Here is a 20,924-nt window from a genome sequence, read left to right as displayed (position 1 = left end):
TACTGTACAACGACATATGCTATTTCCAATAACAGAGCTGAGAAACATATAATCGTCATTAAGCCACTAACAATTGACTGTGCACTTTTGCCTTTCAAATTCACAATCTAGTGATTACTACTGCACATTTGTCAGATATTTGCTGCTGTCAACCCTTCTATTTTTCCTGGGATTCTGCTGTATTTTCCCGCTATAATTACATTGAAGTATTTTCCCATATTTCTCCTAGATAATTAATCTTTCAATGAAGGGTGGTCATGAACATCATCAAATAGTCCAGTGTTTCTCAACCATGTTCCTGGAGTACCACCAGCACAGCATGTTTTGGATGTCTCCTTTGTCTGTCACACCCATTGTACTGTAGGTCTTTCAGTCTTTGCTAATGAGCTGATTATCTGAATCAGGTGTGCTTAGTTAAGGAGACATGGAAATGTGCAGAGCTGGTGGTTCTCCAGGAACATGGTTGGGAAACACTAAAATAGCTAATCGTCCTTTTATGCATTATACACCAAACCACCAAGGGATGCCCCTTGCTGTTAAATGGAAAATTAAGCTTTAATTGTATTTACATTTAGTCATTTAGCAGGCGCTTTTATCCAAAGAGACTTGGAATTGAAAACACTTTGAAAAGAATATAAAAATAGCAGGATTCACTTTTTTTCATTACAGGTGCTGTTGGCTGTGCTATGCAACCCTCAAATCAGTCAGTTCATGTAGCGGTGCATGACTGTCAGACACATTCCATAGTTATGAAGAGACACTGTTCCCCAAAGGGATTTTGTACATGCGATTTGAAGAGGAGCGAAAGTGGACACTCTGGGTTTTGGGTGCGTGTTTAAACAAACAAATAGACATAATAATAATAATAATAATAATAATAATAATAATAATAATAATAATAATAATATGTAAACATTTCAATCTTGGTGTTTTATTTTAAACACAACTAACTTTGTCTTAAATAAGCATAAAGCATTAGTAAAGCAATCAAATCTGTTTGTTATAGATCTGTACATTCTGAAAAGTGACACCTCTGCTATTTAATGTAAGCAAACAAAAAAAATCTAAATCATTTGCTGCTCTTTAAGCAGAATATTTTTAAATTATTCAGTGAACAAAAAGTTAATTAGATTTGATAACTTGATTCTATTTCTGTATAATAACCTATTATTTTAATAGGCTAAACTGTATAATTTATTTTCAGCTTTTTTCTAATGTATGCCATTTATTCCATCCTTTGCAATTAATTTCTTAAACATCTTACTGACCGTTTTAACTGTTTATTTACAATAAAACGGCTCCAGATGAAAAGATTATTTAACAGGGAATTATTATTATTATTATTATTATTATTATTATTATTATTATTATTATTATTATTATTATTAATAATAATAATAATGAATTAATGAATTAATTAAACTAATTAAAAATATATTTTTTCACATGCCTTGGTTGACAGACATAGTTATTTGTCAATGACACTCATGCCATGATCTACTGCTTTTGAAATCTGCCACTACGGTGTTGTCAATCATAACTTGACAAGTAAAATCTCACCCTTGCTGCATTTTATGAAACTTTACATTTTGTGTACATTACAGCAAATCTACTACACTTTTAGAAATAGAGATAAGAAAGCTGTCTATAGGGTGGTTCATTTTCACAAGTACACATTTCTACCTTCTTGAACCTTTAATTTTGACCAAGAAGGAATATGGTAAGAAGATGAAAACACCCAAAAATGAAAACTTTACTTGTTTGTTTGTACTTATGTTAAACACACAAGAAAGCTGAACCATTGACTTCCACGTTTGTTTTCTAATATGAATTAAATAGTTACATATTTCAAGTAAATGCTGAGTAAATTTTCATTTCATTTTTTTCAAACTATCTTTAAACTACTTACGTTTTTACACAAGATGAAACTATGCAGGCCAGGGCTGTTTAATTCAGCCTTGGGTAAAAACTTGGTTCAAGTCAAATATTTAGGTGTAAGAGAACGAAAATCTTCAAACTTTCAGATTTTATCAGCAACACCATATAAAGACAATGTGTACATTACTGAAGATAAGAAGGCCTTTTATTCTCTAGGCAATGCAAAAAAAATATGGTAAATATTCATATTAACCTTGGGGTCAAAACATATTGTGCATCTCCAAAGAGAAAAACAAGCTTTTCTACACACAGCTATTTTGTTGCTGTTGAACTTGAAGTTAGTCATTTAATTTAAATAGTGTAGCTTTCTGCATCTTACTAGTTGCATTGTAAAAGGAAGACAGTGTAATATATGACATTTACGTACACATTTATAAAATTATGCAAAAATTGTCTGAATCCATTAAGATATTTAATTTTTCAATATTCGCACAACTCTTCTCTGACTGCAGCAATACGAATTTTTCTGAATATAATATTTTACAATATCTAATGTACAAAATTACACGTGTCTGTGTGGATGTTACCGGAAGTAGGGCTGCATGATATTGGAAAATTCCAACATTGCGATAATTTGTTACTTTGCAATATACATTGCGATGTGAATACAATTTCACTATATGACTTCATTTCTCTATTTGGAAAGAATTTATAAAGTTAGATCAACTGGGATGGTTCTGCAGTGGGAGAGCATATCTATAAAATCTAATAAACAATCTTAAAAAAAATTCTGTTGTGCCCCAACACATTTTCATTGTTGTCTGTGCTTTTTGCAGTGCGTTTCTGTATTTGCATTTGTTTTGAGTATTTTCATGCGCACGTTCAGTCAGAGATTGATGAATTAAAGTTTACTATTCGCATCTCCATAAAATCTAAAAAACAATTTATAAACTTTTTGGGGTCCCCCGATCCGTTTTTGTTGTGGTCTGTGCTATTTGCAGTGAATTTCACTATTTGCCTGTGTTGTATTTTCATGCATAACAATCTAGAAATATAAATAAGAAAATATATACAATTGAAATAAAGTGTTTATCATTTCTCTAGTCTAACAGTATTCAAGTAGAGTAACTAGACATGGGACGATAACCGTTTTCAAGGTATACCGCGATTTGGAAAAGACAAGGTTTTCAAAAACCGTCAACATGTTTTTGCTTTAACAAACCTATATGTGTACGATTTTTTTTTTCTTTTTTTTTTTTTTAGGAAAACCATATCTCCAGCAGAAAAGATCCAAAGATGCCGATTTAAATATTAAAAAAATCTGTTTTGAAACAAATGAAAACAGCAGTAGTCAATAATTAATTTAGTCTGACATGTTTACTGTTCCAAAATATTATGTTTCTCAAAATAAAATATATTGTGTTTAAAGAGGAAAAGAAAAAGTTTTAGTTTTTTAACCAGACATTTTAAAAGAACATTTTTTAGAGCAGTAATCACAATACCGAGATACCGTAAAACAGTGATATTTTAATCCAAGGTTATCATACCATCAGAAGTAACTGAATGATAAATTTTAAAAAATTAAATAAAATCAATCATTAGTTAAGGCCACAAATAGTACAATTTCTTATACCTAAATGCTTTTAAAATCATTATACAATCACAGGCATTAAAACACATGCAGATGATAAATTATATCACAAACTCAACATTGCAAATGATCACATCGCGATATCGATGCTGAAACGATATATTGTGCAGCCCTAAGCAAAAGCAACTTCATAAGTGTTGCAAAATGTGTGAAAACATCTGCCCAGATATTATCTTGCATTTTCAAACATAAGCTTAAATTAGAAAACAAGAAGATTTGAATGCCAACAATGCTCACTTTGAAACATTATTTCTATATCTCTTGAATATGTGCAAGTTTATAGCATCTTTTTACAGCTTGCACATGATTAAACACTTTGACTATGCGCTTCACTGATCATTCTGAAGGTGGGAGAGAGGAGATGAAAAACAGAATAAAGCCTGATGGCAGAGCGGCCCACATTGCTTCTACTTTAAACTAATGTAGTTAAATTCACTCCTCACCGTCCAAAAAATAAATATTTACACACAGCCCCCAGCTGAAGAAATGCATAGTGAAAAGCAGTCACAGCAGGCTCATTTTCTTCTTTTGCACACACATACAAGTGTGGCTATGAGGTTATAATAATGCTCAAGGTTACACTCTCTAGGTACTTTCACTTACCTGATTTATTCCATCTCTGGAGGCCAAATATGAGAATTCTTTTTCTTTCTCAAAAAAAAAAAAGCAGGGATCCTTCATGTAATTTCCTTATTTACCGCTGTTGATCCTATTAGAGCCTAATAGCAGTTTCAAGAATCGTATTTTGGCTAAACAAGAAGGTGGTGCTTTTTTACTGACTCTCATTTGTGAGTGTTCAGTCATTTGGTTTCATTTAAATGTAAATTTGAGCAGTGAGCAGCACTGCATTGGCACAGCGCAAGCAGACGCGAGCTGGTGATGGATTTTTATAACTGCGAGGAAAATGCACAGAACCTGTGTCGCTTCCAGATTTGGCTGCTTTCTCTCAATGAGTGGTCCACTAGTGGAGTTTGGCCGCTAGACAACTCTGCACTTCTAAAATTAGATTGTTGCTGCTAAAACACTGTGTATGTATTTATATTTGTGCAGTATTATATATTTAGAATAAATCCCTCAGTAAAAGGTAAACTAATATTTACATGTGCAGATCTAATACAGCTACAGCAAGTTTATGCAAAGTCAATAGAGACTTTATTCAGCAAAAGTTCACATAATGTATAGCCTAATCAAATTGAACAATTAAATAGATATTGGCCTCAAAGAAAGTGCATAAGGCCAACTGAAGTCTATTTAATATGCAGAATTAAGTGCATATCTTCATAAGTCTGTCAGTTCAACTTTGCATGGAAAAGATGACAATTTCACTTGTACTAAAACATTTATGACATTTAAATAAATTATTTTATTCTGACTAAATCCAAAAGTCTTAAGTACAAGCATCTGAAAGTGATTTGGTAAACATTGTGCCAACTTTTCCAACAGCAGGAATGACTAATCAGGGTGCTCCACATACTTAAAAAACTTAAGATTATCCGTGGAGCTATATTTTAGCTTCGCCATTGTACAAACTTGTGCTGATAGACATTAATTTACTCTCATGTCGATGCAATCTGTGCCACCTTCTGCTAGGAGGGAAAAAGAAAGCTAACCATCGCGTGCCGTTATGTGGGATCCACGGGGCACACACGCTCGAGTGGATGCATTGAGAACCCTTTTAAAAATTCATATAGGCCCCATTGGGCTCGCTGAGAGCAGTGTAGCACGCAAGAGGTCTCAGTTCCTGACCCTTGACGTGAGTAGTACTCATTGTGAAGATATGATGCTCATCCACATTGATTTCAGAACAGCTAAATCTCACAAGCTTCAAGACATCTCAGGCAAGAATAACAAGCTGCTGTGACTTAAAACCTGACCTTTTGGAGAGCTTATAAAAGCTTAAGTCTTTCAGGACAACTGGATAATTGTAAATAAGTAAGTATAAGTAAATAAATAAATGTTTCATAGAGATTGCAGAGATCAATCGATAATCAAAAATTTATTTACACTTCACTTAACATTTTAGTACATTTTAATTAGTTTAGAAAAAGGTGTTCAATAAGCATGGGAAACCTGGAATAACAACACTAAATATAATTAACTTTAAAAAATGTAAATGCAACCACACACACTAAAATAATGTTTTGCTACTTGTTCAATCCACTTCAATTTGTGAAAAGAATCAAGTTAACTTAATCGATTTGTGTTGGGACAACACAAAGCCATTGTGTGGAACCCAGCATTTTTTTACAGTGCAATTTATTTATTTTTTTTAATTACCATGATATTGTTTGTACATTTATATTGTTGTAACAATATAAATGATGTCTAATGCAGTGTTTCCCAACCCTATTCCTGAAGGCACACCAACAGTACACATTTTCAACCTCTCCGAAATCAAACACACCTGAATCAACTCATCAGAACATAAGAAGAGACTCCAAAACCTAAAGTTAATCGGTCAGATAAGGGAGACATCCAAAATATGAACTGTTGGTGTGCCTCCAGGAACTCTGGCCAAAGGAATACTAATTAAAATACCCATAGCTTTTGTAAATTAAAATTAATTTTGAATTATCCAATAAAAATTAAAAATGTAAATGTTATGTTGCCTATAAATACAAAACAAAACCTCTAAATTTATGATTACAAAACAGCTATCACACAGCATAAGACAGCACAAGAGTCTTCATAACCCACACAAGACACGCGTAAGGAAAAATATTGCTGAACACTGAATTTTCACAACATACCATAAAACCATCTGTCTCGAGTCGAAGATATGCGCTCAAACTCTGGTTTCAGCACTGGCTTAAATGTCTTATTTTTTCATTTAAGCGTGAATTGAATAACATTGAGTACACAATAAACGCATGGTCTCCTGTTGAACATTGACTTTCTATCAAAAAAAAAAAAAAAAACTCCCGCACCAGTTTTACATATTTCTTCAGTTTCATCTGTTCCCCCAACAATCCTGAAATAGTGGAAAAATCACTGCTCGCTTTCAGAACTGATTTGTTACAAACTTTCCATTCCACTGCAAGTCACCTCGATGTTTACATCCTACCACAATCCATTAAAACGACGAATATACTGCCACGGCTGCAATTATACTTAGGATCAATTAACGCGTGTTAAAAACACTCTCTGTCTACTGTGTAAACAATAAACTCGAACTCGTGCACAACAGCGCGGGCGATGCGCGAAATCAAACAGGTCTCAGGAGATTCTCTATCCAGTATAAAAGTTTAACGAATGGCAAACGGGGATTTGGTGCGCTCATAACCTTCTAAATTTTACACCATATTTTCTCCAACACACAGCCCTTACCTCGACCGCTGGCGTGCGGTGCACAGAGCGCGAGAACCGTGATGATCTCCAAAAAGCGCCGTGCTCTCTTCCTGGTACTTCCCATTTCTGTTTTGTTTCGCTCAGTCATTTTAAGGGCTGATTTCGTCCATCTTTATGATGTTGTGACAGCTCCTTGTTTCTTGCTCTAGCGGTCTCTTTGACTTTAATGGTCTGACTTGTTTCTGGAAGATCTGCAGACATCATCATTCCGGCGCGCTGAACTTCAGGCACCGCGCCTGCTTGTGCCCCGCTAGAGAGCCTCGTTCTAGTGCACTCAGACTCGCAGGTGCCGCTCGCATACTGGCCGAAGCAGCCAATGGCGCGCCACGGTGGGCGGAGACAAACTCACCATAAGCATCAGCACCAGTCAGGTGGGAATATTCGTCCTGGCAGTGGTTTATGATTGAATGTTGATGGAGCTTTTTGTGTTGCGTATTATGGAATCTGACCCTTGTGTTAATACACTTTTAAAAGTTGAACAAAATAGCTTCCAAAACATTATCATAAAAGTGTGATGTTTTGATAAATTTTTTTCACATAAACTGATATAGCTTGCCAAAATAAGTCCAGTTTATTACCTAAAATGTATTAATTTAAATATTTTAGCATTTTAAATTACTGTATGATTATATAATGTCACTGTTGTTGTTTTTTTATGAAAAACATATTATACTTTTTATTATATCGCACTCTTGGACAATAATCAATATATAATCAGTTGTACAGTATGATATTTAAGTACTTTTATTAACATTTAATAACATTCCATTTAAACAAATTTCTCAGAAAACTCCCACAAAACAAAATCTGATATCCAAACCACAACGCATAATTGTAATTACGTCATTTAAATTAATTTAGTTCTAAAAACAGATAAAAGGTGTGTGGGGGGTAATATACAAGACAAATATTACATTTTACAGTTGCAAGGTTTGTCAACAAAATGAGAGGCTATATGTGCAGTAGGATTTCCTGCTTAAATAGCAATGGGATAAAATATTACTCTTTTAATGGGCTTCAATGAGGATTCAATGAGAATTTTGTCCTGGAGGTCTTAAATGTAACAGTTTTTGTGTAGTGTAAAATAGACTCATGAAAGTAAATGAGGATGGAATACAAATTCAATTAAAATGCAAAATGTATGCTGTTTGCATTAGAGCCAAAATGATCACACACAAAAAATATTAATATTAAAATGAAAAAAATTCCTAGGCACAAAGGATGATAGGCAGAAATGCTGTTTTAAAAGTGGTTTAATGCTTAACTGTTTGCGACTATGGCAGCTGTTGAAACTAAGGAAAGAAAGAAAGAAATCTATTTTTAAATGAGTTTTTAACATTTTTTTAAAATACAAACAACATCAACATCTGAGAAACCTTCCATCTTGTTTTGTCAACTCAATTTTGCTCTTCCCAAAATAAAATTGTACAATTGACCTTGTTCTCTGTTTTTTGTGAAAATCTATACCCCAAGAAGAACAACTGTTTATAAAAAAGTAAACTGAAAAAACACTCTAGCCACAAAAACAATGACAAAAGATGACAACAATCTATGAAACAATGAAAAACAGTCTTACAAAGGGTGCAAAAAGTAATTCATGACTAACATCAGTTCAACACAGAAATAAAAGCATTGACAGCCACAGCTAAATGAAGAACCCTCCACTGTAAAAAAGAAAAAAGAAAAAAAGAAAGAAGAGAAAATAAAAAAATATAAAGACAAAAAAGACAAAGAAAGAAAGAAAGAAAGAAAGAAAGAAAGAAAACCCTGTAATCGCTCTCTAATTTTCTTCCAATTATTTATTGTATTTTATGGTTGTACACTTTTTCTATACATGTGAAAATGCGTACTTGAATGTAGTACACTTAATTAATACTTTATGTGGGAATCTAGTCTTCAAGCACATTCAAACCAAACAATATCACATAAAAAAACAAGATTTCTGTTTTACCAATTATCTGCACAGCTGTGATCAGTTGCAGCTGCAGATAACAACCTTAGGTGTTAACATAGTAAGCATTGTAACATTATTGTGAATTCAATACAGCTTTTTCACATTGCAAAACCTTTACTCTCTCTGTTCCACTCTGGTGGAATGATGCCAATGTTACTGAATTTTTACATCACCTTTTAAAGAAGAAGCTGAAGACATTTTTAAATGCAATTACCCTCTTGTTTTCTAATCTGATTGTCTAATAAACCTTGCCCTGTGTATTGTAATTGTTGTCTCTTTGATAAAGTGCTTGGGGCTCCTTTACAAATTGCTTTAGTAAGGGCATCTGATAAATGCATCAATGTAAATGTAAAGAATCCATAAATATTAACTCACAAGGAAGGATCTAACAAAATATGAACAAAAATTATTTCCTTTATTTCTATCTACCAACAAAAACAAGTCAAAAGTTTACAGTGAGCCACAACGTATTTTTCTGCACAGTTTGGTAGTATACTATTACTGTAAACAAAGTGAAACATTCTTAATGGTTTGTTGATAAATTTGAGGGCCAGAATGAATTGAGACATTTATAGCACTTTTATACAGGCCAATAAATGAAGTCTTCCAATGGTTGATTGTTTGCTTTTTACTGCATTGAGCAAGCAATTTACTCAGTAAACAGCAACATGTCAAAACCTACAGAACTCCTTAACACAAAATAACATATTGTAAATACATATAGCATTAAAGGGTGTGTAATATAGCAAGCTGTAATGGAACAATGTGCAAACATGTTTTCACGCTACAGACTCACAATAATGCAATAATCTTCCCTTTAGTTAGATACAGGCACTGAGTAAGAAACAATTTACATATCCAATAGACATAAATGATGCACCTGAGGGGGCAATATTACATCTGAGATAGCAATTCAATGTATAATGTGAATAACCTTTCATGGTGGGCGGCATTTAGAAACATCGCATTTTTCTCTAAACTGAGTTATGCAAAAAAAGGAATATTATGCACTGTTTGTTTTCAACCAGAGGAAAACTGTATTACAAAGTTGGATAAAAAACGTTCTGATGATTTTCAGAGGTATGAGCACTGTTTTTGTACAAGTTGTTTGTATATACAGCACTTCAAGGTCAGTTTATTTTATATAAGACACGATTGAGATGAAGTTAAAAGTCTGTATATTCAAACTGACATTTTCAAAGTTCTGTAAATAAATGACATTTTAGTCTATTCACGTGTTTAAAAACTTGCTAAATGCACAAACACAAAGTCAATTAAAGCTGCAAGCAGCGATGAAAGGGACCTCGCACCCGGGCTCAACGCCTGTTGGCCTCAGGATGACAGAAAACAGCGAACAATATTAATTTAAGCCGATTTATATATAGAACCTGAGAAAATCACTTATTCATGCCAAACTTTCTCTTGTCAGCAGGTGGCGTTATAACTCTGACTCAAGATTTGCATGTAGATGCCTTCAGTAGAGGAATTTTATCAACCATGTGAATTTTCAGCCAGATCGGACATTGTTTGGCTGAGTTATATGTAATTTCCTGTTGCCAGCAGGTGGCGCTATGACTGTGACTCGATATTGGCATGTAGATGTCTTTAGGAGAGGATTTTAATCAACCATGTAAATTTTCAGGCTGGTCAGAATTTGTGTGGCTGAGTTATAAGCCAAACTATCTTCTGCCAGCAGGTGGCGCTATGACTGTGACTCAATATTGCAATGTAGATGTCTTCAGGAGAAGAATTTAATCAACCATGTGAAGTTTCAGGCAGATCAGAGATCATGTGGCTGAGTTATAAGCCAAAATACCTTCTATCAGCAGGTGGCGCTATGACAGACTCAATATCATTTTGTAGATGTGCTTAGGAGAGGACTTTCATCAACCATGTGAAGTTTCACGCAGACCGGACATTGTGTGGTTGAGTTACAAGCCAAACTACCTTCTGCCAGAAGGTGGCGCTATGACAGGCTCAATATTGTTATGTGGATGTGTTCAGGAGAGGAATATGATCAACCTTGTGAAGTTTCAGGCAGATCACACATTGTGTGGTTGAGTTATAAGCATTTCCTGTTCCATGGCGAAGCGTTGAGGTTTGTCATGCCGCCACAGACACGCCCCTCTGCAAAATCTCTAGATCTTTACAATATATCATTGCTAGAGCTTTCAAATAACATCACTCAAATTTGATGCTGATATAATAAAGTTTGCGGAAGGAGTATATTACAATGTAAAACATGTCATTTCCTGTGGCCAGCAGGTGGCGCTATAACTCTATCTGGATATCAGCATATAAATGTATTCAGGTCAGGACTCTTATCAAATGTGTGAATTTTTAAGGCAGATTGGATAATGCATGCCTGAGTTATAACGACTTCCTGTTTTGTGGCGAATCGTCAAAGTTTGCGAGGCCGCCACAGACACGCCCATCGATGAAAACTCAAAAGCTTCGCAATTTAACATCGCCAAGGCCTTTAGATGACAAAACCAAAATTTGGTGTTGATAAGATAAAATCCCTAGGAGGAGTTCGTTAAAATACAACGCCTGGAAAAGGCAAAAATGCCACTTTTTCGCCGCAGGAAGTTAAAAATAACCGACTTCCTGTTGGGTTTGAGATATGGCTCCAAGAGACTTTTTCGTATGTTTTGCCATGTTTGAGGTGTGTGCCAATTTTCGTGCATGTGCGTGATTCGTGGATCGGGGGCTCGTCCGATTAGTTTTTGTAGGTGGCGCTGTCGAGTCATTTTGCCACGCCCACTTCAATATTGTTATGAAGATGTGTTCAGGAGAGGACTTTTATCAACCTCATGAAGTTTCAGGCAGATCGCACATTGTGTGGTTGAGTTATAAGGACTTCCTCTTCCATGGCGAAGCGTTGAGGCTTGTCATGGTGCCACGGACACGCCCCTCTGCGAAAACTCTAGATCTTCACAATATATAATCGCTAGAGCTTTCAGATAACACCACTCAAATTTGGTGCTGATACGATAAAATTTGTGGGAGGAGTTAGTCACACTGTAAAACATGCCATTTCCTGTGGCCAGCAGGTGGCGCTATAACTGTATCTGGATATCAGCATATAAACGTATTCAGGTCAGGACTCTTATCAAGCGTGTGAATTTTGAGGCAGATTGGATAATGCATGCCTGAGTTATAACGACTTCCTGTTTTGTGGCGAATCGTCAAAGTTTGCGAGGCCGCCACGGACACGCCCATCAACGAAAACTCTACAGCTTCGCAATTTAATATCGCCAAGGCGATATTAGATGACAAAACCCAATTTTGGTGTCGATCGGATAAAATCCCTAGGAGGAGTTCGTTAAAATACAACGCCTGGAAATGGCAAAAACGCCACTTTTTTGCCGCAGGAAGTGAAAAATATCCAACTTCCTGTTGGGTTTGAGATATGGCTCCAAGAGACTTTTTCGTATGTTTTGGCATGTTTGAGGTGTGTGCCAATTTCCGTGCATGTGCGTGATTCGTGGATCAGGGGCTCATACGTTTAATTTTTCTAGGTGGCGCTGTCGAGTCATTTTGCCACACCCCTTCCCGAGACCCATAATAAACGTAAATTTTCGCCACTTCAGAGGCGTGTGCAAAGTTTCGTGAGTTTTCGGGCATGTTTAGCCCCTCAAAACCGCGATTCATTCCGCGGAAGAAGAAGAAGAAGAAGAAGAAGAATAATAAGAAACGGAGCAATTCCAATAGGGCCTTGCACCGTTCGGTGCTCGGTCCCTAATTACATGGCTTAATAATGGTCCTTATATAATCATGCAGCTCCATGTCTATCTTCTGCATCGATGTACACAACCAGAGCAAGTGAAGCTATAAATATCTTGTATAAAACCTTATTAATAATTAAGAGTCCTCACAACATAGGCCTATTGTTCCAGGCAGTATAGAACATGCTTAATAGCATAAAACAGAAGAAAGACTAATTTGTAATATAATTGAAAATAGTTGATTTTGTGTAACGGGCAAGGCAGTGGCACAGTAGGTAGTGCTGTTGCCTCACAGCAAGAAGGTCTCTGGGTCACTGGTTCAATCCTCGGCTCAGTTGGCGTTTCTGTGTGGAGTTTGCATGTTCTCCCTGCGTTCACGTAGGTTTCCTCCGGGTGCTCCAGTTTCCGGTATAGGTGAATTGGGTAGGCTAAATTGTCAGTAGTGTATGAGTGTGTGTGTGAATGTGTGTGTGGATGTTTCCCAGAGATGGGAAAGGGCATTCGCTGCATAAAAACTTGCTGAATAAGTTGGCGGTTCATACCGCTGTGGTGACCCCGGATTACTAAAGGGACAAATCCGACAAGAAAAGGAATGAATGATTTTGCATAAGTTCACATGAGTCCTGCAGTTGAAGTCACTTAAGACAATCTTTTGTCTTTTTTCTCTGTTACATTTCATTGTCTCTGCACTCATAGTATCCAGCGGTCTCTGAAAAGTCTTTGTTTTCCCTCAGCATTTATGGTAAGCTGAAATTTAATCTTTCAAAGGATACATTACAGAGTATTATTCACCATTTGTATCACAATTTAAAGATGAATGGGGCACAAGAAAGCAATGGTTCCATGAGCATGAAACAGAGAAGCTGGGGTTACAGGGGTCATTTTCCATCATTAAACCGATACACCTGAAGATGTAAATATATGAATCAGACAGTTAAATTTTAAAGTTTCTTACGGGACATAGAGAAAGTTCTTCCTACATTGCTACTTTTTTGCATGAGCTTCACCAAAACATTACAGTAAAGTAAAAAAGCACAATGGAATGCATCAAATGAGCCATGGGCAATATATTCAGGAAGGGAGAAATTTTAATGAGCACAGAGACAGTGTTTTTGGCAGTCTTCTCATTCATCAAATATATGCACAGAAAGTTTCCTATTTTTTATTGCTGATACAAAACAACTGTTCTTCGGAATGCCTTAATACTTGATACAGCTTTAGATGATGCAAAAAGGATGATGTGTGTCTTTTCATTCAGCAAACTTCATCATTCATTCAGCAAACTTAACTTGGGATACATATTAGTTGTTGTGTAGCTTTGTGTAGCTGAGGAAATCATCTGAAATATTACCTTTTATACACCCAAAAAATAACTCATTGGATGAACTCAATTTACAGGCCAGGATTTGCATCCAATACATTTATTTAGCACCCACTAAAAAAATATTTACACAATTAGATGCAATTCAGTTGGTCCAACATGATTTTATCAAACAAAAGTTGAAATATATTTGTATTTTTATTTAACCTAAACTCAAAGGTCTGATCATATCGTGTATCTATTATGTGTCATACATTTCGAAGTCTTAATTTGATTTGAAGTTATTCTAAATAAACTAAAAGGGCCATTTTTAAGCATTTTTTATTACATATCCAGTTGATTGAGACTGATCTCAGAACAAATTTTAGGACAGTTATTGCTACTGAGCAAAGCGACAAACCGCATTTTTGCTAATTACTGTAAGCTGCAAACACTCAAATCATGGGTGCTTATGCAAGTTGGTCACTCAAACTCAAAGCATTACATGAAAATCTTCTGAATCTTCAAAATAAAGTGAATATTAAACTCCAACAAGTCTTTCTATTAACTTTAAACACCTAAGATTTATTTTATTGTCAGCATTTCACTCTCTTAATTCAATTGCACGCAAAGCATGCTAAAAACTACAAATCACCTATCCAGGGGTGCGTTTCCCAAACAATGACATAACTCGCAGCCAATATCATAGTACAATGCTTCGTTTTGGAAAGAACAATATATTGACAAGTGTTTCCCAAAACTGTAGTTTCTCTGTCGCAGATCCCTCATTTGAACCACGTTAGTTATAAAGGAAAGTGCCATAATGACACTCTACTTGGGGTGGAGGAAAATTTTTTGAGCAAATTTGATTGTTTTACACGGACACGCATTTAAAAAAATATCCAATATTAGTTTTGGTAAAAACATGCACTCGTTTTGCATATTAATTGAAATATATGTAAACGACACATATAGGACTTATATATGTTTCCTTTACAAGTATTATTGCGAATATTCCTTATAAAATTATTATTATTATTAGGTAGAACAGTGTTTTTTTTAAGTCTATTTTACAACTTGACACATTCAAGCCACTGCAGAAATGTGCTAACCAACAAGCACATTTCTTAATAAATAGCCTACTATAAATTAAAAGCATTAACGATGCCATATATTTGTTTTCGCAAGTTTTAAAGTAACGTAATATAAATTCTGCTTTTTAATAATATGTCACATAGCTTTCGTTATGAGCTGTGGCCGGGTTTAAAATAGCAAAAAAAATGTTTTTAAACTGCACTGCGAAGAGAACGCAATTGTCAATATGAAAATTGTTCAAACTGAACTGTAAAAATAATTTTAACGAAATTTACACCTGAGAGAGAGGACTTTAATGCCTTTTTAAAACCATTTCGAGTTTAAATGTTGGAATGTTTAAGATGAATAGGGCATAGGGCAGATAACTGGGAATAGAACACACCCAGCAACTATGCTTCTAACTACAGCTCGAGAGGTGTAGTTACGAGTGTACAAGTTTGCAACGCAGTTTGCGAATGTTCGTTGGAACAACAGATTTGTGCCAAATCAACAAACTATGTTTGTAACGACGGAACTTGCGACCTTAGTTAGCTAATGATGGTTTTCGAAAATGCACCCCACATGGCTGGACCAACACAATTCCTTCATGTTGTCCCAACACAAAACGCTTAAGTTAACCTAATGGTTTACAAATTTAAGTGGACTGAACATAAAAAAAAAAATAAAAAATAAAAAACTGGTCAAAGAAATTACAAGAACTGTATTGTTTGTGTATGATTTCAATGCACCATCTGTTTAACAGTTAGGAAGCTAAATATATATTAAGTTATGGTCACCAGGGAATTGAATACATCATGGATAGACCACTCATGGGTGTAACTTTTTGTCACAGTGATTCTCCATATGGTGAGGCTGCAGTAAACATTTCTATTGGAGAGGTCTAGCCTTTGAGTCTCTTAAGCGGCCCTGAACTTGCTCTGTGGTTAACCTCCTCAGGGTAAGTAAATGGAGTAATCGACTTGCAGCTGGCAGAGCAGAACAATGGAATGAAAATCTGGCATTTGAGCTTTACCCCTGAGCAGCAGAGGCAAACTGATAGTCAGCACTTAGAGGTAATCTTAGGAGGCATCAATATCTGCCTTCATTTTGATATCTCTGTGAGGTCTGAATGAAGGCAATTCTGAATGGCCTTTGCAGTTTTTCATCCTGTATTTACACTCCATTTTTTATGAAAACCAAAGGATTAGTTGAGAAAAATAAAAAAAATAGTTCTTCCAAAAGCAAGAAATGTAATAATTTACATATCTTTATATTGGTCCAAACTTGTACTGTGACTTACTCTTTTCTATGGAACACAAAAAAGATATCTTGCAGTGTTTACTATATATGGAATAGATGCAGTCAAAAAAACGCTGGATTGTTTCAACCCAAAATTGATTAAAGGTGTCATAGGATGAAAATCTGGATTTATCAAGGCATAGCTTAATAATAATTGTTAAGTACATACAAATGATATAACAATCTCATGGAACCTGTGAATTGTCGGATATTGTGTGACTGAGTTATAAGGATTCTGTGCGTGCAAAATTTTGCAGATTTCCAGAGATTTTTAGTCTATCATTGATTCTGTTTATTTACTTCTGTAAATGTGTATAAATTTATATTTATTCAGTTTTTAAATTAATTTCAGTATAATTATTGACTGATATGAAAAGTTCATATAATTTATTTACAATACAGTTTATAAAGTAATATTTTCTGTCTTTTAGGAGATATATTATATAGAAGACTTGATTTGTTGACCAATTAAAGTGGATCTAATTGGATTTGCACTGTAAACATTAAATAAAAGTAAAAAGGTTTTTTTAAATTATACTGTATATTAAGGTTTTAGTTATGATACTCCTACAATCCTTCCGCACAAACCTGCAGATTTTTAACAAAATTCTGTGCAAAAATAACAAAAAAATTTGCGCAGATTCTGTCTGGCCCTACTTATGTTTACTTCCTTCTCCATGGCGATACACTGAACTCTGTCAGTTTGCCACGGATACACGACGATACATTGACTAAAACTCTGGATCTTTTAGACTCTAGACAATTTAACATTGCCAAGGCCTTTGGAAGACAATACCCAGTTTTGGTGTTGATCTGATAAGATCCCTGGTGCTCGGTCCCTAAAAATACATTATGATCATTATTGTTGTTCAGATACCTCAAAATGGACTATGGGCAAGTACCAGCACAGTATTTGGCTAAAACATTTCCTAGTGAAATTAAAACAATGCCATTTTTTAGCTTATTTTTAGATGTATCTTAGTTTGTATAATACTAACTATGCATGTGAAACTCTTATTTTGAAAACAGGAGAGATTTAAGTAAGATTGAGCAGTTTTGTGCATGCATGATCACAGAGTCTCGTTTGTTCACAACACATCAGAATGCAAAATGCAGGATTTTTAAATTTAAATTTTATTTAATGCCACTCTGAAGAGACACGAGGTCTGTAAAAATGTGTCCTTTTCTAGTTTAACATGTATTTTTTCATTTAATTTTTTTTATTCATTTAACATGAACATCACAATTACACTGGGCAACCAAATGTATTTTTTCATTTTATTTTTTTTTATTAATTACACTGGACAACCAAATGCATTTGTTTAAGTGTTTTAGCAGACTTCTCAACACCTGTCCACAGGAGGCTTGACAAAATGAAAATGGAATAGATACATAAACACAACATTAGAATTCTTTATATAAAATTGCTGTAAGGCAAAAGCAAAGGCCGCATGATCAAACAAACTAATAGTAGACTATTTGTGCACGCTTGTGTTTTTAACCACTTTTTAAGAACACTATTAAAAACATTTCTATTAGATTGACCAAAAGATGTCTTACACTTTGGCACTTGATAGTCACCATGCAGTTGCTCGTGGGACGCAGTGAGAGGTTTGATGCCTACTGATTAGATCTGAAAACACCATTGGAACATGATTATTTAAACATTTAAAAAACAATTTAAGGTAATTAAATTGAATAAAACTAGCAAAGCTAAAAAGGTTATCTTTACATAAAACTTCACAAGTATGCCTTCACATAGGCTTTAAGTCCATAATTCTAACTATATTATTAATTGTTAAATTTGCCACGTTTATACTGAGACAACAGACACAGCAGACATGTTTGTAATATGGAGACAAAAAATGGTATTTTCTCTACAGTGCCAATAAACTTCTAAAACTCATCTGATTATGCAGAGGTTGATATTATGCTGTGTGAGTGTCAGGCACTGAGATGAGTTGCAGGAGTACATATCAGAGCAGAACTTATTAATATTCCTCACCCTTCCAAATATGGTCAAAACTAACCATATCATTCATTCATTCATTTTCCTTCGGCTTTCCTACCCAGTGGATGCCCTTTCAGCCGCAGCCCAGCACTGGGAAACACCTCTACACTCTCGGATTCACACATGCACTTCTACACTATGCCCAAGTTTTTTTTGTTGTTGTTGTTTGTTTGTTTACTCAAATCACCTATATCACATGTCTTTGGACTGTATAGGAAACCGGTGCACCTGAAGAAAACCTATGTGAACTCGGGAGAACATGTAAACTCCACACAGAAATGCCAACTGGCCCAGCCTGGGACTTGAACCTACAACTTTCTTGCTATGAGGCGACAGTGCCATATCAGATTTAAAAACCATATCATATTAAGGCCAATTCCTGGGGTTAGAAATAGACTTTTAAAACCATTTCTGGATATTTTTTGCATTTACACAAGCCACATACCTTTTAATTAAATATCATAATGCATTCATGACACCTTAAATAGACTTAAAATATGGATCAACCCAACCATTGGATTAGAGTTGGGTTATAAATTCACTCCAAAAGCAACATTACGCAAAATCTAGTAGTAATATGCACAGCCCTTTGAGGTACAGGGTGTACCTTTTAACTGGGTTCTTTTTTTTATTGAAAGCATTTGTGCCTTTCTTTGAGAGTCTAATGTAATGTTGTTTTGGACTCTACTTCTATTGTATAACAAAAACATTGCTATGGGTTCACTAGTTCAGACAAAAAAAAAAAAAATAAATAAATAAATATATATATATATATATATATATATATATATATATATATATATATGTCTAATATTACGGGTTGTGGCTGTGCAAAATATCTAATTGCAATTTTTTTTGACAGATATTGCCATTTAATTTCTTCAGCTCAATAATCTGTAAGTCGTGGCATAATTCTGCGACAGCTCTTAAAAATGGCCTGTTTTTCTTTGGTGTCTGTGATTTTGAAACCAAAATACTCCCATATTACCAAATCTAGTTTTCTTTGATATTAATTTGTCTATTAATGCTTCTGAAGCAGTATATGCCTTTATCCCACTTGCCAGCACATTTCTGTTTGTTTGTTTTCTTTTTCTATCGTGGGTGTTCAGTATAGTTCAGTTGTGCAATTCTGATTGGGCAGAACGAAAGTGTAGAAAAGTTGGCTAGTAAGACTGTCACACACAGAGTTACAAATTTGCTCTGAGAGGGGGAAAATAAATAGTATTTCATATCGCAACCTCTTGCGATTAACCAATCGCAACATTTCTAATAGCGAATGCGATTATGATTCGATTTTGGTTAATCGCACAGCCCTAAAGTGAAGCATTCTGAATATCTTCACCTTGCAGTTATAAGTTTCAATCTGTGTTCTAAATGATTTTGAGTTATTGAACTTCATAGTTTATGCATTCCAAATAGCAAACAGTATGTGTGTAACGTTTGTTTTTTTAAAAAGTATTAAAATGTAAACAACTTATTTTAAAAAAATCCATAATGTAAATAAGTTGTCATTTAATTAGATTATGTCAATGACTTCATTTTGACAAAAATGTCAGGTAGAACCTTATAATTCTAAGGTGACAATATGTTTATGTTGATAAATACGCATAGATAGATTTATGTCTGCAAGAAAGCTTGCTAAAAAAGCTTTACTGTTGTCTATTGGTGGTCTCTTTTTTTTTTTTACTGCAACAGAACTTTGTTACTCAAGACAAGTAAAAGTATTAGATTGTCTGCCTAAAATCCACTAACAATTTATTTTGATGTAGCCACAATTTTATGCTGGTGGACTGCATTACAGTGAACATAATATTGTATCTAAAGGATACCATCTAAACAATCAAGTTTTACAAATACAACACAAATATATTCATTAATACAGTGATGTGGTCAACAAACAGAAAAAGCCCACACTTCAGTTATTCGCTAGCTTCAAGAAATCTGCAGGACGAAAGGTAAAACGTTGCAGTATGTGATTGTTTGCTCAACATTGCTGACCGATTTCTTTATTTAAACTTGGAGAGTTCATGAGGTCAATTTGGATACATTCATCAAATCAAGGATACATTAAAAGTAGAACTTTTGCAAAGCAACTATGCATGAAGCATAATTAAATACATTATCAAGTACTTCATCTGAAAAGTTGGTCACCGGATATAATCATCACAATATGTACAATACCTTTGTCTTTTTTACACAATTGAACATGTTATTACAGGTATGTCGGTCAACGCAGATCCTATCACGTAAGCTGTACATTAAACTGTCACAAACATTAAAACCATGTAATAAACCCTTAAGCATCTCAGATGTTCTGATATGAAAATATTTGTCAACAAGTTAACATTTTTGTTTCAATAAAGATTCTCACTCCCTTCCTTTTTTAGCCTTTTATCATCACCACAAACAGCTGAAACACTTGAATCTGTGATATCACATAAAAGCTACTGACACCCATCTGCACTTTCTCTACATCACCTTTACTCTGTTCTGAAAGGTCACTCAATACAGGATTGCTTTCTGTCTGCTGCTTTATACACTGCTGACATTAATGATCAATTTAAGCTGGGAAAATGTGTCAAATGGCTGATGCCTGCTCCCACAAAGCTCAACTGGATTAAATCAAGAGTTGTAAGAGTTTGAAATGCAAAAAAGTTTTAGAAAATGCTCATAAAATAAAA

The 20,924-nt window shown here is 34.7% G+C and overlaps 1 protein-coding gene across 3 annotated transcripts in view; it reads right to left on the bottom strand.

Annotated features, from left to right (window-relative positions):
* The window catches only part of unc5db (unc-5 netrin receptor Db), a 443,321-nt gene that overhangs the window by 248,097 nt on the left and 174,300 nt on the right, over positions 1–20,924 (bottom strand). The window contains exon 1 of one of the 3 annotated variants that reach the window (XM_001342194.9): positions 6,857–7,147. The exons of the other annotated variants lie outside the window; for them this stretch is intronic. Coding sequence (XP_001342230.3) covers positions 6,857–6,965 — 109 coding nt within the window. The 5' untranslated portion in view covers positions 6,966–7,147. Of the gene's footprint in view, positions 1–6,856; positions 7,148–20,924 lie in introns of those variants that run through there. 3 annotated transcript variants of the gene reach the window in all.

This window comes from Danio rerio, chromosome 5, assembly GCF_049306965.1.
Source record: "Danio rerio strain Tuebingen ecotype United States chromosome 5, GRCz12tu, whole genome shotgun sequence".
In the NCBI taxonomy this organism is placed as follows: Eukaryota; Metazoa; Chordata; class Actinopteri; order Cypriniformes; family Danionidae; genus Danio; species Danio rerio.
This window is presented reverse-complemented; position numbering and strand designations above follow the sequence as displayed.